Here is a 23,167-nt window from a genome sequence, read left to right on the forward strand (position 1 = left end):
TTAAGAAGGAAAGCTTCGCAGCAGCAGGAGTGGCTCCCTCCGAACGAAAAGGAACACAACTGCGCATGCGTGAAATATCTGTCGCCAAAAAGCGCCAAAGCTCTAAGCTGATGTCGAAGTTCGAACAGGTTCGACGGTCACGTTTATCAAGAGTTTAAAGCTGTGTGACTCCATTTTTTTCCCCTATATATTGACAGATATAAAATCAGATATCAAACTGCGATATGGATAATACAAGTTCAACTAATAAAGCAAAAAAGCACGAAAATTCGAGTTTAAATTATCGCGAAAAGTCAAAGAACGATTCACCAGTGTTCCTCAATTTCCTGTACACATGGCGGAGGTGGAAAATCTCGGCCAGGTACAGAAATTCTCGCCAACAGGTTCCGTCGCCAAATCCCTTGGCGAATTGTCCCTTTTCTTTCTAGCGGCGTAGAAGACAAACATTACGTCTATGGAGTTTTATAGCATGGAGTTTTATAACTCCATAGACGTAATGTAAACCATAGACAAACATTACGTCTATGGTTTATATTACGTCTATGGAGCCTTTCCTTCTTTACATAGACTTTCTTTGCCTATGCCGCGTTCAAAGAATCTCTAAGGAGAAGAAGTAAAGGTTCCCCGGGGCAAATGTGGCTCCGTCAGACGGAAGAGACACATTATGTATATCCCTGAAGCTTACTTTAAAGGGGCAAACCATTCCAAAGCTATCCACCCTCCGTTCCTCACTGCGCATGTGCGAAATAACACCAGGAGGCAACAAAGCAGCATCAAAGAATGCAGCATGCCGTCGGCCATGTTAGCAATCTTTTACCACGTTGTTCGAAAACGTTCTTTGTTGTTGTAGTCAGTGGTACTTGGTTTTAGCTATGTGAAACTCTTTTAAAGACTTTTGCATGTAAGTGAAATGGTTTTGGCTATTGGGTGAAAACTTTGCTCTTGGTTTTCACAATGGTCATTCCAAATAATTGTCTAAACGTTTTCATGATAATTTGTTTTTAAAGTTGTTGTCGGATAATTATAATGTATTTCAGTGTTTTCAATTTATTTAGGGGTGCCTTTAATTGTCTTTAAATATTTTTTTTTCTGTTTCAGTTAGTTATTGCAAATTTTGCTTTTAAAATTTCACTGTAAAATTTTAACTATGCATCCATAAAAATTTATTACGTTTTGTATGGCATGTGTTTTCCCCCCTTTTTTAAGTTTACAGAAGAAAATAATTAAGAAATTTATTTCATTTAAATTTTGTCTTCGTACGGCTCGCTGTTTAAATTGAAAGTAAAAATTGGACGGGGTTTCTATAATTAGCCCCAAAATTCCAACTAACATATTTTGCTCATAAAACTCCAGAAATGTATGAAAATAAAACATTTTGAGTTATTTCAAAGTAAAAAATTTACTATCTCCTCGAACTGCGCTGTTTAAATTTCACCCTGCGCTGGTGTTTCACTGCATAGCCGTGGCTCTTCGGTACAGCGGCGCAGAGGCGAAACAGGTTTACATTGCGTCTATGGAAGCTTTCATTCTTCTCAGGAAAGATTCTTTGGCCGCGTTCCCGTTTTGGCGCTTATGAGCGACAGTAGGAATGGCCAACTGGAAGAATTCTTAATTCACGAAGGTCACGCAATAGGTCAGTGCTGCGGTGGTGGCGCCATCTGTTGAAGAGAATATCGTCCGGTTCCAAAATGCGACTTTATCAGCAGTTGCTAATTGATCCGATGCTTACCCGAAAGGCGCGTGAGCAACACATACCTGAGCTCATGTATAACGCTTAAAAATACCTTAAATGTTAAGTAAAGCAAATTAAATTTAATTGAAATAAATTTTACTTACGAGTGGAATTTTCACAGTTTTTACAAACTGAAGGCAAATGCTCCATACATATATGTCTGTTACTTAAAGGGCAACAATATTTAGATTTTTGATCTCCTTTGCTGAGACAGTCTGAATACCGTTTATAGCAAGATTTAACTACCTTCATGGGTGGCTCATTGGAGTCGGCAATTGATAATTTTTTTTAAGAGATGTTTTGTAAATAGCTATTTTACATCTTTCTTCAATGTAGTTTTCTAGAAGCTTAAGTCTTAATGATTTTTGAAAATGTCTTCTGGTTCTAAACTCTGACTGTGGATCTTTGTGGGATATAAGAAGTATTTGAGATGTTGCACTGTGTATCATTTAGAAATTTACCATGAGCCACCTTCTTGATATTCTAGCTGTAGAATAAGGTGCACTCATTTCATCAATTACATCTAGTGCGCCTTTTGTTAAGTTGTAAAAATGTAATTATTTCTGGCTTTTGAGTTTCTCCAAAGGATTCATCGATTTCATCATCATTGTGCATCACTGACAGATCCTGCCCTTATTCTTTTGAGAACATAGGAAACGATAATAATTATTTATTTATTATTTTTGAATGCAAAAAGTCACAAATGCATGGTTTTTTTCTTTGTGGTCACAAATTCAGAGAGTATTTGTTTATTATTTCTTTCATTGTACCAATCATTGTAAATTTTTTTGGGGGGAGGGGGTGTTTGATATCTTGTGTATCAATTGGGCACAGTTAAATTACATCCAGAACTATATAATGGTTCTATCAAACACTTTGCAGCAGAACTTGAGCTGTTGTCAACTTGATAAGGACCATTTGGTTGTTTCCTCACATAGGTTTCCATATTCCAGGGATAAAAACACTTTGGAATCTGTCAATACAAATATTTTTATACCATACTTAGTGGGCCTGTTTGGCAAATCCTGGCTGAATATGCATTGATGTCTAAAAGGCTCAAGCTTCTCATAAATAGTTACATCATCATCAGCAGTGTAGGCTTTTTGGCAGTTTTGAATAAATCTTTCAAAAAACTCTTGAATAGGAGTTAGTTTATCGTGCTGTCGTCTGCTCATCATGTCACGAATATTATCAAAGCAGAGGCATCTCAATAAAATAAAAACATTTTGCATGGCATTGTTTTGTAAAAACTTTACATACCAGTTCCATCTGTTGTCCATAAATCTTTCACATTTACATGAGATGTCTTGTGTATGTCAGATATGTATAAGAAACCTATCAGTGCCTTAATTTTGCTATGGGAAGTGGTTTTTTACATCTTGCTGGTGAACAAATTTATCGTGAATTGAATCGATATGTATATTTATGCTATTTACTAATGCATTGGTCGTGCTAGCATCTATCGAAACATTCCAGGCATCAAATGTTGTTTTGACATATTTCTAATAATCAATATTACCAAGAAGCCTAAGTATTATGTTTTTGACGATGCTCAAACATTAGCTCAATTTGTTGAACATTTAGTTCCATTTTTTCCATAATAAAAGCTGTCAGAGAGAAATCAGTTAAGTTATTTTCCTCTGCTCTCTCTTCATCACTTTCTGACAATAATTCATGACCAAAATTTTCATCATCAATAATTTCCTTCTTTTCTTCACTAACTTCTTCATAGTCTGTAGAAAGTGTTTCAAGCAAATATTGCAGTCTGTCCATTTCATTTTCATAGTGAGAGCCGTGTTGAACGGACTATGACAGAAAAAAAGCATTTTCACTATTAAACAAGTAGGCGTACTTGTATCTCACAATCGTGGGAGGCTAAATTCCATGAAATGACCGTATCATTTTTAATTGCAATTTAATTCATTTAAAGAATGTGACCTTCACTTCAGCTACTGAAGGATTTTTGAAGAAAAGGGGAAGAGTTATATTGCCTTTTGAACGTGTGTGTGTGGGCATGGCATGCCCTCTTCATGTGCTGCTAGGTTAAATGTTTATACCAAAAGTATAGTCAACATCTGAGACTAAATTAAATGTGTCTTCTGCCTTTGTATTGTTACACTGCTCTGAACAGAAATATTGTAATATCTTTCTGTGTTCTTTAAAGAGGATTTAAAAAAGAGAGGAAAGAAAAGAAGGGATTAAAAAAATATTTAACATAAATAGAGATCAGACATAGAGATAATTTATACTCTTTCCATCTATTTTTCTTTTAATTAAAAAAACATATTATATATATATATATTGAGAAGAAACCTATTAAATTTTGACTTAAAAAAACTATTGATTTATTACGATCATAAAGTGTTACTCCCATGCACTAATGAAGGAAACGTCCCACTATTAAAAGTTTAAAATTGCATATGATTTTTAACAGGAGCCAGCTCTGATAGTATCGATCTGCTGCCTAGCCCAGGAATTGGTGCTGAATGGACAAGAACACTGCCTACAGATGATGGGCATGAAAGCGATCAGATATACGAGTTTGATGGCACTTCAAATGCTGTTGTGATACCAGAGACCACATTAAATCACAATTTGACTGATAATTTTACAGTAGCCTTTTGGATGAAGCATGAACCATATCCTGACCACAATGATACGCACATGAAGGAGCACATAATTTGCAATGCTGATGATCACAGTAAGTAAACAATTTTTCACGTCTCATGATTAATGAATTTTTAGCACATGAATTTGTAGCTCTCTATTAATGCTGTAGAGATTACTCATATGAAAATATGTAGCATTTTATATTTGATGTATGCTGTTATGTACAGTTCTTAAAAAGGATATGTTTTATTCTAATTTCCTCATTCATTCACATTGCATTTTTGGAAGTTGATCATTTTAAAATCTGTATTATATTAGAGAGAAAACAGATAAAAATATTAGACACCTTTAATACCTAGTTACGTTATACACAGAAATCACAGTATTAATTTTGATGAAAGAGATCTACAAAGTTATTTAAATAACTTAGATTATATTTTTGCCATTCTAAGAGTAATTTACCTTACACTTAATTGATATTGTTGGACTGTTGTATTTTGGGTTTTTATCTTATGTTTATTGTAGTTCCAAGTATCCTACTTATGTCTTAAATTTGTAGCTACTACTCCACAAATGGAACTAGGTATATGTGAGTTACAATATATATACTGATTTTATTAGCATGTTTACAGCATCTTTATCCATCTCTTGTAGATTAATTTTAAGAATGCAAAAAGAATATATAAATGATTTATAGTGATTTAGCATTGTTATTTGATTTTGTTTTGAAAAATATAATAAAAATAACTATGGCAGCTAATAATAGGTGTTTTAGCATAGTAAGTGTCGTGTAAAAGAGATCTTCAATTTAAAGTATAAGAACTGATACTCTGCATTCATGTTTAACAAAAATTCTGCTCTTTTTTTTAGTAATTTCATGCCTAAAATTAACTTATTTACTGTTAAAATGTTTATTTTTTATTTCTTTACTTTTTTTGTGAAGCCTTTTTTAGAAATGTTACATTTCATTTTCATAAGAATCAATGTTTTTGTATCTTTTAATGTTTATTTATTTTTTAAAAAGTTATTAAAAGTACTACTGTATTTTCTTTCCTTATAAGTCTGTTACTTGTATCAAAATTCATTTTTTAGAAATGAATCGACATCATTATTCTATATTTGTGAGAAACTGCCGATTAATATTGTTGCTTCGACGAGAATTTTATCAAGAAAGACCTAGTGTATTTAGACCTGCAGAGTGGCGATGGAAGATGCCCGAAGTGTGTGATAATCAATGGCATCACTATGCTGTGAGCATTAATTTCCCTGAGGTAAGCTCTATTAAATTAAACTCTGCTGAGCATTTTTATGTATCAAATCTCATTTGGTATTGTATAATAGTATCCAAGGTAAATGTAATGTCAGAATTATTCTTGCATTATCAAAGATGGCCGGCCTAATTCTTATTGAGTTCAATGCATTACATCATAAAAAATAGTTATGAATTCCTCTCTTGTTTAAGCATGTATCACATTCAACACAATGAGCTAATTAATGCCTGTAGACACTAGAAATGTTACAAAATTCATTTTAGACAACATTTTGTATCATTTGTTTTCTTCATTGGCCATCACCAGAATGCAAACTGACTTCAATTAATGAGCTAAATTGTAGTTAAGAGGAAAAGGTGAGGCAACCAGAAATCTGTTTATGCTGAGATATCAGTATTAATTATAAACAGCTAGTTAAACATAAAACCTACATAAGCATATTGTATTACACTTGAAAGAAAAAAAAAATTAATCTTCATAAAAACATTTTACATGGTAAAAAAATGTAATCCTTAAATGTGATATTTGATGTAATTTTGAAATAGAAAAGTCATCTAACTTGATCATTTTGAAATTCAAAGTCATCTTACCCAGAGGACATTTTTCGCTGCATGAATTTTTAAATATTTATTTATGTTATATGTCTTATCTGAGTTAGGAAAAAATGTTTTTATTTTTAGGCTACTCTATATGTAGATGGACAGCAATTCAAGATTCAGACTAATAATCCTGATATTGTTGATGACTGGCCTCTGCATCCAGCTAAAGATATAAATACAACATTTGTTGTTGGGGCTTGTTGGCAAGGTAGCATACTCATTTCCTGAATTTCTTTATAAGTATTAATATGCAGTATACTTAAAATTTGCTAAAGCTTGTTGTTTTATTCAAATTTTAAGCAGTTAAGGAACAATCTTGAATGTGTTAAAACTTTTTTGTGTTCAGTATTTTTTATTAAGATTATAACTTTTGTGTTAGTATTAATAAAAAGTTATGTGTGAATATTTTTAGAAAATGTTCAGCATTTATCAGTGTTGCATTTTTCAGGAAAAGATGAAAAAATGGCATTTAATTTTCATGGCTTTCTTGCTGGTCTGTCCATACTAAGAGGCAGGACTGAAAACCCTGAAGTTCTGGCTTGTCTTCATCGTTGCAAAGAAGGCCTTGAAGTTCCACCTGCTGATCTTTTGGAACCTGGAATGGTGAGAAAAGTTAATTGTGTGATAATAGACTTTTAGATTATTCCTCTGGGTGAAATTTTAAATGAATAATTTAGAGAAAATGATAAATAAAAGCTAATACATAGTTTAGCATACACATCGTTTTGTGTACAGTACAAAGTCTTTAATTCGGACCTCAAAGCTGCAAACTTTCTGCACATGCGTAGCGTTTACGCATGTGCATAATACCTTTACGCATATGCATTTACGCGTGTGTATAATACATTTATGCATGTGCGTTTAATGTACGAGGGTAAGTTGAAAAATAAGATTCCCCTGTTGACTGTGGTCAGAGTTGTGTATGAAAGTCAAAAAATAGAATGAGACATTAAAGATATGACATACCTTTATTTTTCAACATAGGTACCAAGTACATTGAGACATTTGTCATATCGCTTGATAAGCTTCAAAAAGCCCTCCAGGAAAAAATCAGGGCTTTGCATATGGAAGAAGTGTTGAACGGCTTGTTTCACTTCAGTATTGCTTCCAAAGCGCCTTCCCCCGAGATTTTTCTTCAAAGCCGGAAACAGATGGAAGTTTGATGTGAAGTTGTTTCGGATTGTGACGGGGGATGAAATATGGGTACACCATTTCATGCCAGAATCGAAGGCCGCATCTATGGAGTGGAAACATCCGTCATCACCTGTCCGAAAGGAGTTCAAGACAACTCCCTCTGCAGGTAAAGTGCTCCTCACAGTTTTCTGGGACGCCCAAGGAGTTTTGTTGCTGGACTTTTTGGAGGTTGGAACCATCAATGCTACGCGCTACTGTGACACCCTGTCGAAATTGAAAGAGGCGATTCGGAAAAGGCGGCCTGGCCTTCTCACATCTGGCGTTCTGCTGTTGGATGACAATGCCAGACCACATTCGGCGACGGCAACGCAAAACCATATTGAAACTCTTGGTTGGGAGTGCCTACACCATCCGCCATACAGTTCTGATCTCGCACCAAGCGACTTCCATCTGTTTCCGGCTTTGAAGAAAAATCTCGGGGGAAGGCGCTTTGGAAGCAATACTGAAGCGAAACAAGCCGTTCAACACTTCTTCCATATGCAAAGCCCTGATTTTTTCCTGGAGGGCCTTTTGAAGCTAGTCAAGCGATATGACAAATGTCTCAATGTACTTGGTACCTATGTGGAAAAATAAAGATGTGTCATATCTTTAATGTCTCATTCTATTTTTTGACTTTCTTACACAACTCTGACCACAGTCGACAGGGGAACTAATTTTTCAACTTACCCTTGTATAACGGACGGTATAAGCTAGGCTAAAATTATCTAATTATCTATTTCAGTTAATGTTGCAGATTGTATTGTTCCTTAATCTTCTAATTGGATCTGGCTTATTATTTTTTGCAGACTGTTAGAGCAATTTTATAAAAAGTAAGCTTGAACTTTCGATTGTGTCAAAAAGGGTTTCCGATTCTGGAGCTGCCAAAGGATCTACAAAGCGAAAGCATGTTTCAATGTCCATCAAACAAAAAGTGGAGTTGCTGCAAAAAAATGGATAAAGGCATGAAGAAAGTGACAGAGAGGTTAGTGAAAACGAAAAAATTTCGATTGACAAGTTAGTTGGCGTTCTCGGCACAGCAGTTGCAGGACTTGAACAGCGGAACTTTGTAACTGAACAAGAAATTACGTCTGTTTATAGAATTAAAGAGAAAGTATTAGCACATAAAACAAAGCAACTTAAACAACTTACATTGAAAGAAATGTTTAATAAAATAAACAAACAAATATTAAGCTCTTTTTTTTTTCATACTCTTTAGATCATTAATGCTCTTTATTTCATAAATTACGGTTTCATATTTTTTATTTTATAATTTCCGCATGCCATCTTACCAGATTTAAATTTATGATCTTTAATCTGGAAAAACCCCTAATCCGGAATCACCGATGTCCCAACAAGTCCGGATTAAAGACTTTGTATTGTATTCTACCTTAGAATTGTTAATATTTTATGTGCAAAATTTAATGTTGTATCACTTTAACACTGATCATCATGATGAACCTTGGTTATTCCACAATAACATGTCTTGACCTAAAGCCTTTGATTCTTTATGAAGGCCAACAGTTTTACAATCTTTGTATTACTTTTTTGCATTCTGCCCCCTCATATGTTCTGAGTAATTCAAGATTATTTCAGAAATATCAAAAGTACGTTTGTTTACAACAACACTCAAATTGTGCGTAATCAATTTAGAAAATGTCTGCAGGCATTCCCTAAAAATTGGTATTTAAACATATGAACTTAATACGCTGCCCACAAGGTCGTATTGTTTCTCTAACATCAAAATTTAGTTCTATTTCTGCCCCCCTTTTTATTTTCTTTTTGAAGTAAAGTCCCTGAACTTTAATATTCGTATTCTGCATATTATTTAAAAAGAGAAAAACACTTTAGAATTGCAGCATTCCATGTAGCAATTGTTTTGCAAAACATTTTAGCTTATATCAGAGATAAGTAAATAATAAATTTATATATACATATATATATGTATATATATATATATATATATATAGAAAAATTCTTCATTTTGCAAAACAAAGATGCATTATTAGACATATTGGCTCATTTAAAAAGTCTCTGTGGTTTTGGTGTCAATGCCTATATATCCAGGAAAACTCACCCGACTGTCTCAAACGAACATGTGCTTAAAACATGATATTCAGTTTCAATTGCTTGTGAAGATAGTTTTTTAATTCGTTGCTCACATAAAAAGTTATATGAATTTGAAAATGAGTGAAATATCTGAAAAAATACGCTACATGATGCTTTTTTACTATAAAAAAGGTAAAACGATGTAAAAACATGCCAAAAAATTTGTGAAGTGTACGGTGAGAATGCTGTAAGTAAACAAAGGACCCAGGAGTGGTTTGCTCGATTCCATTCCGGAAATTTTGATGTCAAAGATGCACCTCGCTCTGGTCAGCCAGTCACTGAAAACGTCGGTGAAATTTTGCAACTGGTGGAGCAGGACTGGCAGGCAAGCTGTCAGGAAATAGTGGAGGGACTAAACATCAACCACATGACAGTTTGGAATCATTTAAAAAGAGCAGGCTACAAAAAGAAGCTCGATATTTGAGTACCATACAAATTAACGCAAAGAAATTTAATTGATCGAATTACCATCAGTGAAATTCTGCGGAAACACAACGAAATTGAACAATTTTTTAAGCGAATCATTACAGGCAATGACAAGTGGGTGAAATACGAGAATATAAAATGCAAGTGATCATGGTCAACGGTTGGTGACCCTCTACAAATGACTTCAAAGCCTAAATTGCCGCAAAACAAGGTTGTTTTGAGTATTTGATTGGGATCGGAAGGGAATTGTTCATTATGAGCTACTGCAACCTGGCAGAAGCATCAATTCAGCTCTGTAGTGTGCACAGCTTAACCGTTTGAACAAAGCAATGCATAAAGAGTGACCAGAATTGACCAACAGAAAGGGAGTTGTGTTCCATCATGACAATACGTGGCCACACACATCTTTGATGACTCAGAACATATTGACGGAACTTGATTGGGAAATTGTGATGCACCCACTGTATAGCCAAGACTTTGCTCCATCTGACTAACATTTGTTTTGGTATGTGCAAAACTCTCTTGATGTTAAAAAATTGGCCGATCGAAGTGCCTCTGAAAATCACTTGGTCAAGTTTTTTGACAATAAACCACAGAAGTTCCACGCCAAAGAAATTATGAAGCTACCGGAAAAATGGCAAAAGGTCATAAATAATAATGGTCAATATGTACTTGATTAAATTGATTTTCAATAAAGAAAATTTTTGTGTGGAGACTTTTTTATATGACTCGATACTATCTCATATAGGATTCTTGTTTGCATCATATGTCTGATTTATATAAATTATAATGTAACAAAACTTTTCTGTCCTTTTTTTATACAAAACTTGAAGAAACAATCAATATATGACAAAAAGACATTTAGTCATCAAATAGCCATCATTACATTGCATAACCTTTTCCTACTGATGCAAGCTCAAGTATGTTCTGTAAAATATCCTATCTTTAGAAAGTACATCTTCAGTTTGATCTGTGCTTCATTTCAGAACTGTCTTCATCTTGTGCATATGTGGTTTTCTGAAGCATAAAACAAATGATGATCAATTCGGGAGATGTTTGGATTATAAGACGGACATTTCAGAAATTGTAATTGCCACATGGCTCATTTTGTATTTGGCATTGTCTTCTGGTAACTACACCGAAACTCTAGGATGAGACTAATAAATATGTGCCACGTAAGCTTCTTAGAATGAAGTTTTTTTTTATTATTATTTTTTTTTTTAATTTTATATATATATATGATAAGGAATAAGATTGAAGGTTAGATTTTTATTTTCCATCAATATGTCCATACATATTGCCATAATTTCCATGCCTTCCCTAGCTCATTTCAGAAGTTACTCTGAAACTTTAAACAAGTTACAGACACATACAAGAGGTATTCTTTTGATAGCACCTATCGTATCTTCTGGACTATAGTGTATCATTCAGCAGTTCTTCACCTGAGTGCATTTACTACTTGAGTGGAGTAAGATTTACTATGGCCTTACTTTCTAATGCAAACCCTATTTTGCTGCATGTTCCAGAAGTATTTATTCTGAGTGCATAGTCTAGAGCAAACATACATGAATGATAGTATGATTTATAAGTATAATAAAGATATTTTTCTACAGCAGAAACTTTCTAGGTAACAAGCCTAACTAGAATTGTCTTATCCATGAATCATCAAACACAGTTTTATCAGCTGTTGCAGTAAGCGACAGAAATATTATAGAAGAAAATAAGAGTCACTAATAATCCTTTAATGTTTCATTTCTATGAAGTACTTTTATATTTTACTTTTTCGAGTTTTTTAACTCCTTGTGTGGCTGAATTAAGCCATGTATATTTCTCAACAGTATTTATCCTAATGCCTTTAAACACATTTAATGTGTGCCTTAAAATGAATCCAAACCATTTAAAGCAATTAGTTGAAATAAAAGAATCCTGGTACAAAAATTATGAGGGCATTTTAGAATTGTGATTAAAAAAAGCTCTTATAATCTTCATGTTAACTTCAGAATCTTTTGGTCCTAACCCTTAGTTTTGAAGTCTAAAGTTAAAGTTCTGTTTATTTTATTGCTTACTTTCTAGCATATGGCATACTTATTTTCTTTCATAAATTATCAGAAAAGTTAAAAAGCTTTTTTTTTTTTTTTTTTTTTTTTTTTTTTATGTTTGTTGGTTACTTCTTTATATCTTTATGTTGGTTTTAAGAGTTCAGATATTTGATAAATGAATAGCATAAAATTTACACGTATTGTAATAAGATTTATTATTAGGTGCTTCAAATTTACTTTTTTGTAATAAACAATGTTCCCCCCCCATACTGTAAACATTATACCTTTTTGTTTGCAAAAATTAGGAACTTCTCACTAATTCTGATTTGAGTGAAGTAACAGTTGAAGGAAATAGCAAAAGTAATTTAGAAGATTTAATATCTCGAGTTGGATATGTCAATTCTCGAGAGTTCCCAACTCCAGGACGTCGCAGTGTTCAGATTACAACAACGGTCACGTGAGTTTAATTTTAAATTTACCTTTTTTTTCAGTTTGAAGATTTGTCAATTTTTGTAATAATCTGATAGTTATTCTTCAGCTTGTTAATTGCTACTAAATTTGTTTCCTTGTTCTAGGTGTGCAAGAGGAAAAACTGTGAAAGTGCCTCCTGTTGAGGCATATATCATGGTCTTGCAGCCAGAATTGCCAAGTATTACAATCAATGGCACTCCTAATTTAGCTAGAGAATATGAAGCATTTAAACAAGGTATTCAGCTTTTTGCATCAGTTTCTGTTTTAATTAGTCAAGACCAAGAAGAAGAATATTCTGTACATGGCAACCAAGAAAACGGTCCAAATTCATTGGATCATAAATTAGATTCCTGCAGTGTGCAAGTGTATCCTCCCTTGAATCCTGATCATGAATATTTCAAATTGCCCAACAGCCTTATGACTCATCTTGGTATTCATTATAAAGAAAACAAAGATGGCTTGATTATATTTGGTGAGTTAGCCTCTTTTTTTAGAAAGCAATGCTAAATTACTGAGTATGTAATTCATTACTGAGTATGTAATCTTACATCCTGGTTAAGAAGAATTTGGAGAACTTTTGTATGAAATTATAAATGTGTAACACTGAAATTTCTTTATTCATATTTTGTATTGTCATTTTTCTTCAAAAATGAAAGTTGATTAAAGGAAGGTTTTAATACATTCAAAAGTTATATGAATAAATGTGTTTTGCAAATATAACGGTATTATATAAGTTGTGTATTTGTTTTTTCCTTGGAAATTTTTCAGTTAATTTAATATTTTTTTATATTTTTGTTCTTATTTCTTCTAATTCTAGAGCATGTAATAATAGGTATTTTTCTAATTGTTATACATGTATGCACTTTTTAAAAATAAGGGGTGTTCAAACAAAAAGGCATGAAATGACACTGTGGTTATAATTGAAGTCTTTATTCATCAGAGGCCTGAACACAAATATCCCACTGTTTCATGAATCGAAGGATTCCCTGTTCCCAGAATTCCAGTGGCTGTGACAGGAGCCAGTCCTTTAGTTCATCGTCCGAGTTAAAGCGCTTCCCTTTGAGATGTTTACTCAGAACATATGACTTCTGACAGCTACAGTATTGTGTAGTTGATACAGTTAGATTGATTAAATTCAAACACATTTCAAATTAAGAAACACTTTATACAAAATATATAGTTTGAATAACATATTATTGAGTGATCACGTTAATTAAGTCAATTTGAAGAACATATTGTTTTTTCGTATGTCGTGTGAAATTAATTACAATTAATGGGAAGAATGTGTTTTTTTTTTTTTTTTTTTTTTTTTCATTGCATATCTTTCAATTTTTAAAATGAAGCTGGACATGGATGCCTCATATCTTTTTCTATAGTGATTTTTCTCGTAATATTTGGTGTCTACCATAGCGAATGCCAGAAACCCAGCTTTGCATAAACATGACATCATGCTTGGACTCAATATTTTAATAATATCATAAAGTCTGTCAGTTCACTCCTGTCAGATTTTCAGTGTATTATCAAAAGATAGCCTCATAAGATTTCATTCTGAAGAAGTAAATTTAAGTGAAATAATTTATTTGAAAATGCTTCATATCTACATGAACTTCACTACAGTATCCTTGAGGGTAATTTTCAAACTAATTGATATGCTGCTGAGTATACACTGTAGGTTGTACAGCCTGTTTGATGTTTCTCATCCTTGCAAAATACTCTGTTAGTTCAGTTCTGAAAGTGCAGAGATTATATATATCTATATAATATTGGTATCGTAGTTAGCCATCCAATATTTTATGGTATCGTAGTTAGCCATCCAAGGCACTGTTGTGCACAGTTTTGTAACTCGGTTTAGAACAGATTTATCAGAGGATAACAGCTGTATTTACATTAAAATACAACCAATTTAAATTTTACGTTTTATGTACCTGTGATAGTCTCAATTGAGCATTTTATATGACTGTGTATTAGTAACGTATTTTAATCTCAGATATGGCCTAATTATTAAGCTCTAAGACAAAAATATCCCACTTCTGAGATTGTCTTTTTGGAGCTGTGTGTAAAATTTGCTTCAAATATGCTTTTTAAAACATATATTTCAATAAATGTTAATTTTTCTTATCTTAGGGGCCGATACCATTCATAATTATGATTTGGTTCTCCGACAAATTGTTTATTACAATAGAAAACCTGCCTACTACCTAAATCGTGCCTTCAAATTGGTTTGCTCTGAGCTGAATGGTCGTTTCGTCAGCAACGAGTATATTCAAACTGTAAGTCTAATGATTTTATCTCATCAGTGTCTTTTTATTCATATGCCATGTGAAACTTTTAGTTAAATGAGGCTTCATTATTTCATTGACATTTATCTTATATTTAATATCTAATAGGCATGTAGGTAAAACTTTTAAATGTAAAAAAGCGGGCTAGTTTAAAAACTATTCAGCTTTTAATGTTTGAAAATTTCTGTAGGGAAAATAATTAACTAATCTACTCTCTCCTCCATCGTCATATAAAGCATCCATCTTCAGAGAGTGGTTTATTTAAACAAACCATTTTTGAATGTGGAGAGTTCATGTAAGATTAAGTTAAATTTGGATTTCATTAACATTTTCTCCTTTATATAAAATATATATTTGATTTGAAATTTTGATATGGTTCTAAGCACATTTATAAGAGAAACTAGCATTTTTTAATGTAAATTAGTATATCGGATTAAATTAATAGATAATATATATAAAAAAGAAAGTATGTTAATAAAATTATTTTATTTATTTATCAAATGTCGGGCCATTGACATCAGGTCATTAGGCAACAAGCTCTCCAATACTTCTTTACAATGCAGTCCAAACTCTAAAGTGCAGAGCACACGTCCAGATGAGCAGCATCCCATGACTTGTCCAGAATCACACAAAGAACATAAAGCTGAGGAAGTCAGATTAAAATTAAACAAATAAGCACCAAGGCAGTAATGTCCAGTCAATAGTCTAAACTCAGCCACAGCAGTAGCACGAGGAGAGTCTGAAACACAGCCAGCTTTCAGTAGCATCCTCCATGATTTATTTTCAGAAGCACTAACAGCAGCATTATGAAAGGATTTTTTATTAAATCATATTAATTTCAAGTTTAGCAGAGTAGAGAAATAGGTCTCTGGAAGACCTTTGGAGCATATCCATACCTTTTTTTTTTTTTTTTTTTTTTTTTTTGCAAAAAGGGCCTCCATCTCATTTCTCCAAAGACCACAATGTGATGGCACCCACAGGAAAGCAATTTTTGTCTGAACTCTGCTCAATAGTTTTCCTCAGCTCTGGATACAAGCACTTTGTTTTTCTAGGTTACTCGCTAAAGCCTGAAGAGCAGAACTTGAGTCTGATAAAATTATAGCCTTATCAAGAAGAGAGAGATGGGCAGAAAGCTGTTGAAGGGCTAAATGGGTTGTAGGAAGCCAACATGTAGGTAAAAGTAAAACAGCTCACAGAAGATGTGGGTGAAATTGAAAAGGGAACCATCAGTGTAGATATGAAGCCACTCACCAGAAGGGCAGTGAGTATTAATGGTTTCCAAAGCGATGGCATAAAGAGCAGTTGGGCATATTCAAATTTCATTTCCTCATATTCAAAGTCCCACCTGACACCAAGAACCATAAACTCCGGTGGATTTATATGAGATAACAATTCATACTCCTTGTCATTAATGTCATTATATTGAGTGTTCTCCCAGACACATTGAATGAAGCCCTTCTTGAGTCTTTAGATTACGTATGCTATTAAAATCGTATTCGCGCCAAAAAGAAATATTTGGGAGTGTAGTAAGTCTATTATAAAGGATAGCTGCATTCCTCCAAATCAGATTAGTCATATGCTGTAGGTCATAAAGTAAATTCATGGCAAGTACAGAAGTAGTTTTAACACCTCCAGTAATGAATCAGGCATAAAGCTTGGTTTTCGGAAAACATCAGGTGTTCCCAAGACTATATCCGAGGCAGAGACCAGCACTTCATTGCTATAATTTAAAACCGGCTGGACATGGGTCTTATAAATAGTGTTAAGGGTAGCTCTGCCACATCTCCATTTAGCACCAGCTTACTCTTAAGAATGGGGAGTCTCTTCCTAGCTTTTGAGATGATGTACTCAGCATGCTCAATCCATTTAAAATGTAACCCAGATAAGTTAAAACATCATTATGCTGCGAAGGAGAACCTCTATAAACCAGATCAGAATTTGAAGGCTGTCTATTTAATGTAAAATACTGACTAGTAGTCTTTCCCAAGTTTATAATAATATTATTGTCCAAACGCCAGCCTCTGGAGAAACTTATTCAGGACGGTATTTAGCTTGGAGTGATTACCTTTAGGTGCATAGCATCAAATAGCAAGATCATATGCAAAATGGGCAGCGTTAATCAGTCCATCAGAAGTGAAGATACTCGGTAGGTCATCAATAAAGATATTAAATAAAATAGGATTGATCACAGCACACTGTGGTAGGCCAGTTTTGCTTTGCTTAAAGTTGTCAAATTGAGTGACACTGAAATTTTGTGAAAGAAAAATCCTGATGCAAGAGAGCATATTACCACACACACCCAGGTTTTGTAATTTCTCTATACATTTGAGTTGCCAATTTTTATCAAAAGTCCACAAACACAGCCAAAACGGAGCATCCTAGGACTGACTCAGCAAGATAACTTGTTAGTTTGTGGACATCCATTTTCTAAATCCGGCCTGAGATGGAGATATAAGGTTATTAGATTAAAGAAACCAACTCAGACGAGATGTAATCATTGTTTTCATGACCTTGGATAAAAACATAGTTAAAGAAATGGGTCGACGGCTATTTAAATTATCCGGAGATTTATTACTTTTAAGTATAGGAATGATGATCGCCCTTTTTCCAAATTGCTGGACCACAAGTGTTCCAACTGTAGTTGTAGAGATTCAATAATACAGACTGCACTTCTGCCAAAGTGCCTCAGGAAATTGAGGTGGAAATTATCTGGACTAGTGGTCTTGCCACTCTTGAATAATAGCTTCTGCCATATTAAAGTCTTGATAAAATATACCATGTTCCCAATTTAAGGAAGAGGCAAAGTGAGGAAGTTCCCATCTGATAAACTTCTGTTGGATCTTGAGGTCTCTCCTCAAATGTTGTCTAGTCTTTTAGTCAGCAATTGAGCTCTTTTTTCGTGAAAAATACCACCAGCATTCTACTGGAGAACTCTCAGTTGTTGCAAATCCGTAGAAAAACGATTGGCACTAAAGTTCAAATGCATCACAAAAGAAGACCTTGTAGAGAGCGGCAGTCACAGTAGCAGATTTAGCATTACTCAGGGTGCTCCACGTGGAGGCCTGCTATTTTACACCCCTAAATTACTTTGTTAATTGTGATAATTTAGTGTTGGACATTTCAAAATATATTGTTTAAACAGATATTATTTAGTTGGTGACTGATTTTTAAAAATGGCATGTTGAAATATACACTTTTTATTTATTAATTAATTTTTAAATATCTTTATCATTGTTACAGTAATATTTTTTTCCTATTTGTTATGGGGGTAATTTAATCTATTATTGAAGCCCTGTTTCCAATGATTATGACTGCAATTAATTATTGTCTATAATTTTGACTGAGAGATGAAATGTAGCATTCTTAACATTTCTAAAAACTATTTCAGGTCAGCTCATTTTGATATTCCAAAAGCAAATTTGTTCTTCAAATTTATCAATTTAAAGATGCCTATTTCTACCCAGCTAAAACTAATAGTGCATAACTATTGTTTTGATTTAGTTTGTTATTTTTTTAAGTAATAATTTGGTGCTTATGTGGCATCCCTCCGTAGATTAAATCAATAATCTTAAACTCAAATTCCATGCTGGCTAAATGCAGGAGCATCTAAAAGGGCAGGTTTTTTTTTAAAGATACAAAAACAAAAAAACGAAAAAAAAGAAAAAAAGAAATAACCACATTTTAAATTTTACTTGTTAAATATTTGTAGAGACATTAGGTATTTTTTGGAAGAGGGAGAAATGAGCATCATCAATATGCTTGAAAAAATGAGCAATGCCTTCGCCGGGAATCGAACCACGGACCTCTGGAATATGCACCCAGCATGCAAACCACCACACTACGAAGGCATGCTAAGAAGGCGGGAGAAATGCCTTATAATATTTATTTTCCATCTGAAAGTTGGTTGGTATTTTCAAGAAATTTCTGCTGGCTACATTTTTAATTCATTCAAAAGTGCACAATTCTAAACCTAGATCTTTACAAGGTGGGTCTAATAAAAAAAAAAAAAAACACCAATAAACAGGATTAATAAGTTGTATGTTAGTTGTCTCTTTCTCAAGAGAGAGAGAGCAATGCGAACTGTGCAACTAGCCAACCAATTATTGATTGACTCAAAAAATGTATACAACAGAAGCACCTACTTTATAGAAAAAAATGGAACCACCAGAATACTAAAAACTCATCAGCTGGCCACTTAAATTTACTGATGGAATTAACATAGGAACCTTTCCTGCTGTATCCTAGTCATGTAACCTGGTATACAAAGATAGAGTGGCAAAGAGAAAGTCTGAACCTTGTTGTTCTGTCTTTTTTCCATTCAACAGCAGTCGTGTGCTCATTCTGTATATCTGTGGCTTTATAAAACTACAAGCACCGTATTTACAACAAATACATAATTTAAATGTATTTAGGGACCGTGTAAAATTGCTTTGGAGCCACAAGTTTAAGATCCCTTGTTAAATCATAAAACTCAGTTTTTTTTTCCTTTGATAAACTGGTTTTTGGTGTATTTAGATTAAAACTGGTAGACACATTCAGAATGAAAATTGTTATGATATTATTTCAAGCAGTGTAAAAAATGAAATTTTAGTAATTCCAAATTTCAAATAACTTAATCAGTAAAATAAATCTATAAGAAGTAAAATATAAGACTTTACAAGAAGGTAGAATATGTCTATACATAAAAATTTGAGCTTTTAAATAGGTATCTAAAGACTGATAAAGTATTTTATAAATTGTTCCTTGTAGCTTTTGATTGCATGTTTTTTGTTCAAGTATTAGTACATGTTTGGGTAACAAATAAAAGTAAAATAATTACTAACATTATCAGGTTCAATATTCCTTCTAACCTTCTTCGGGAACATACAAGGACCTGACTAGGAACAGAGAGCTTACTAAAGCTATGTTCACTAATTGTAGTAAGTAGACAGGATACAGACGAAGGGTATACAAAACTCTTTATTTTTCTCTATATACAATAACTTCCGTACTTCGGAATACAATGACCCGCCACTCGGGGTCTAACGTAAAAGTAAAAAAATAAAACTAAACTCTAATTTAACTTTAGAATAATACACGTGGAAGATTGGCCTTATAATAACAGGAAGCGTATGGAGCACAGAGACTGTGAACACTACAATACGTTTAATTTATCAAGAGGATTAAAACCTCTGGCCTGGAAGGCAAATAGCAACTGCGTAACTTCTAAGGTAAGCGGCCTGCTTCGAACTCACTGCTTCCTCTCTTTCGCTTGGCAAAAAGGCCACACTTAAATACTTGGCGTTCGCCAGACAAACTTTGCATAAAAACCTTCACGCTTATAATTCTGGCCGGAAGTAGAAAATAAGAAGTGATAGTAAAGATTTAAAATAAAATAAACGTTAGTAAAACTTAAGATCCTTACAACCTAAAAAATGAAAAAAACTGATGTAAAATTATATTGTAACATAAATACATGTATGTAAATACATACTTTAACATACATGTATGTTAAAGTATGTTTTATCGTTGTTATTGTAACTGTCCAGTCCTTTGAAAAACTGTAAATGAGAATTTCCCTTCCTTCAAGCAAGCAGCATTTGTATTCATTGCAATAATTAATTAATTCGTTTGACTTCTTGTGGAAATCCTTTATAAGGATTCCATGCTATTTTTAAGGTTTCTGTCTTTTAGTTTGCATTTAAAAACTTTAATCTTTTTCATAAATGTTTTTTTTTTTACTAGTAAACTAAAATTTCTTGTAGCTGACAGTCATTCACCCAAGAGCAGAACCTGGACATGAGGCAGATCCTAAGCCAGCTGCAGAACCTGTCAATCATGCACAAGTGCACGACCACAAAGTAGAATTTAAGGAAGCTAAAGTTCGAGCTGCAGGTTTCATGGATAATGGCCTGGGCAGTGAAGCAATAGCAAAGACATCTGCTAGTATGTATATTTCATTGAAAAAAATGATGAACCTTAAATTTTTGTAAATATGATAACTAGAAAAGTGTATTCTTATGTATATTTAAACATATAAAAAATACATTCACTTATTCATTTAACTAGTCCATATTCCCCTTATCATGAAAATTACAAGACTGATGTAAAAAATAATAAATTCAGTTACTAACTAATAGTTGTTGGTCATATCCAAGTAAGTCTGCTCTGCTACTTGCACATGGCTGCTAATATTTCTGGAGGTCTCAGAAGCAAGCGGGGAAAGCTATTTTCTTCTTCATAGCTTTTTGGATTTCTGTAAAATTTTCATCACTTTACTTTCAGCAACATTTTCATACCAGAAAAAAAAAAAAAAAAAAGTAGTGGTATATCATACATTTACATTTCTCAAATTTTTTTTCTTTAGCTTAATACAAAATAATGCTTACTCTCTGCAACACTTTATATCACTTGGTTATGCACTGCAATGTTGCATGATAGGTTTGTACTGAACTACTTCCAAGATCATACATATTTGTAACACATATCAATAACCATAGGTTAAGAATTTGAAACTGAGTTTTGGAACTTCTGGGAGAAAGACAGTATTTTGCTCAGAAAAATTTGCAAATTAAAAAAGTTTAATTTTGATGTAGTTTTATATCAACACATAATTGCATTTATCTTATCTCAGACATTAAATTAAATTTCTGTAAAATCATCCTGAGACGGTTTCATAATAGTATAATTTAAATATACACGCAAATTTATATAAGTGTGTGTGTTTGTGTGCATGCATAGCAAACATGTTATTTTAAAATAGAATGTTTATAGAACAGTTTTTAAATGCAGTTACTTAGAATAGTACTAGTATTATTTCTAGGCAAGTGTCAAGAAGCATGTATGAAATATTTATTCATATATTGAAAGTAATTTACCTATTGCCTATGAACGTAATATATACATGTATATTCTGAAATATCCATGTGCATTCCGTGTGCATGTGGAGAGAAGACTGTGGATTAAGATAGCATGTATTGTAAATAAAATACCAGAAGTCTGCCAATATCTGAAATTCACAATCAGTAAGACTGCAGAATTGTAAAATTTTGTAATCAAGAACTTGTTTTGAAATTTAACTTGATGAATGTGTACAACTTATATCCACATTCATTTTTTATTGAAGCCATTTTTATTTATTTTGTTGAATACTGTAGATTTAGAATCCAGTAAATGCTAAACCAAAATAATAACAATAAAAGCTTGACCATTGAACTAACCCAAAGTTCAAATAACTTGAATAACAGAAAAAATTGTCCCCTGAAAAATTAAGTGAAAGGCTTGTAAAGCATATATAGAATACTGTTACCAAACTATGTGATTTAGTGCATGCCGTGAATAAGCATGATGTGATAACTTAAAGATCTTTGCCATGGTTGTATGTAAATCTGATTAGTTGTTAATAAGCTTGTTCTGTTTTCGTAAAAGAAGAGTAAAGTTAACTGCTATTTATCTGTTTTTCCTTTGCATTTTGGAAAAATGATTGAAATTTGGGACCTATCTGCTGCAGAACAATATGCAGCAGAGTATTCTCTAAATTACTGAATCCTCGCATCAAGAAAAGTGTGCATTACTTGGCTATGCATACAATAGATATATGACTTTATTCCAAAGCAGAGAGACATTGATGAAACATAAGAAATTATGATAGGCAATTTCAAGTTTTTTATGAACTCTATCCATACTTGTATTTGTTGATTATATAACCAAATAAAAAAAACTGTTCCTTTAAACTTCGACTGGAATGATAGGTACAAGTTTGTGGGCACCTGTACCAGTTCTCATCATCAGCAAGATTTCATAATAGGTTTTGCTTTCATATGTGTAAGGCATATGAATTATTAGCTTTTATGTCTAATTTTAAATGTAAGCTTTTAATATTCAAGTCATAACCAATAAGATGATTGTTTATATAATTTTAGACTGGAAATTTCTTTTCCTTATTTGTCTTTGTTAGCATGAAATGTAATTTTAAGCACTCAACTATCTGGAATTTTTATGTATCGAGCATTTGAGCTTTTTGGATAGTCAAGCCCTTACTGTATTTTTTTAATAGGGGAACAGTTGTTTCAGAATTGGGAACTGCGTTAAAAATTTGAATGATCACTATCAAATGACTGTAATAAAATCATTGATAATGTTTTACAGCCAGTGCAAGAAATTCTGATCATAATCTTTATATGATTTCCAGCAGTATGTTTCTTTGCATGATTTCCAGCAGTACTTGTCTGTATTATAGATTCACTTTTAATTATTGTCATGTAAACAAATAATGTCCTTTGTTTAAAACTTGCCCCCCCTTTTTTTAACATCAGGTTTATACATCCCAACAGAAAAAACACTTTATTAAAAGGTTTAAAAATATTCACCCAGCATTTGATACAGAAAGACATAAATTTAGTTCTTCATTTACATCAGAGAGTATGAAAGCTATCTGCCTAAGGAGAAAGATGCCTTTGTAGAGGACTTGAAGGAAAACTGA

General features: G+C 33.0%; 1 protein-coding gene across 1 annotated transcript in view; it reads left to right on the plus strand.

The window, feature by feature from the left end:
• Window positions 1-23,167, plus strand: part of Cals (calsyntenin 1) — a 298,714-nt gene that overhangs the window by 269,037 nt on the left and 6,510 nt on the right. Inside the window, exons 7-14 of the mRNA XM_035352587.2 lie at window positions 4,167-4,433; window positions 5,435-5,613; window positions 6,294-6,420; window positions 6,661-6,815; window positions 12,262-12,413; window positions 12,532-12,899; window positions 14,552-14,697; window positions 20,451-20,631. Of these exons, the coding sequence (XP_035208478.1) occupies window positions 4,167-4,433; window positions 5,435-5,613; window positions 6,294-6,420; window positions 6,661-6,815; window positions 12,262-12,413; window positions 12,532-12,899; window positions 14,552-14,697; window positions 20,451-20,631 (1,575 nt within the window). The remainder of the gene's footprint in view (window positions 1-4,166; window positions 4,434-5,434; window positions 5,614-6,293; window positions 6,421-6,660; window positions 6,816-12,261; window positions 12,414-12,531; window positions 12,900-14,551; window positions 14,698-20,450; window positions 20,632-23,167) is intronic.

This window comes from Stegodyphus dumicola, chromosome 4, assembly GCF_044657685.1.
Source record: "Stegodyphus dumicola isolate Sdum_Otavi_A_Nest chromosome 4, ASM4465768v1".
NCBI lineage: Eukaryota > Metazoa > Arthropoda > Arachnida > Araneae > Eresidae > Stegodyphus > Stegodyphus dumicola.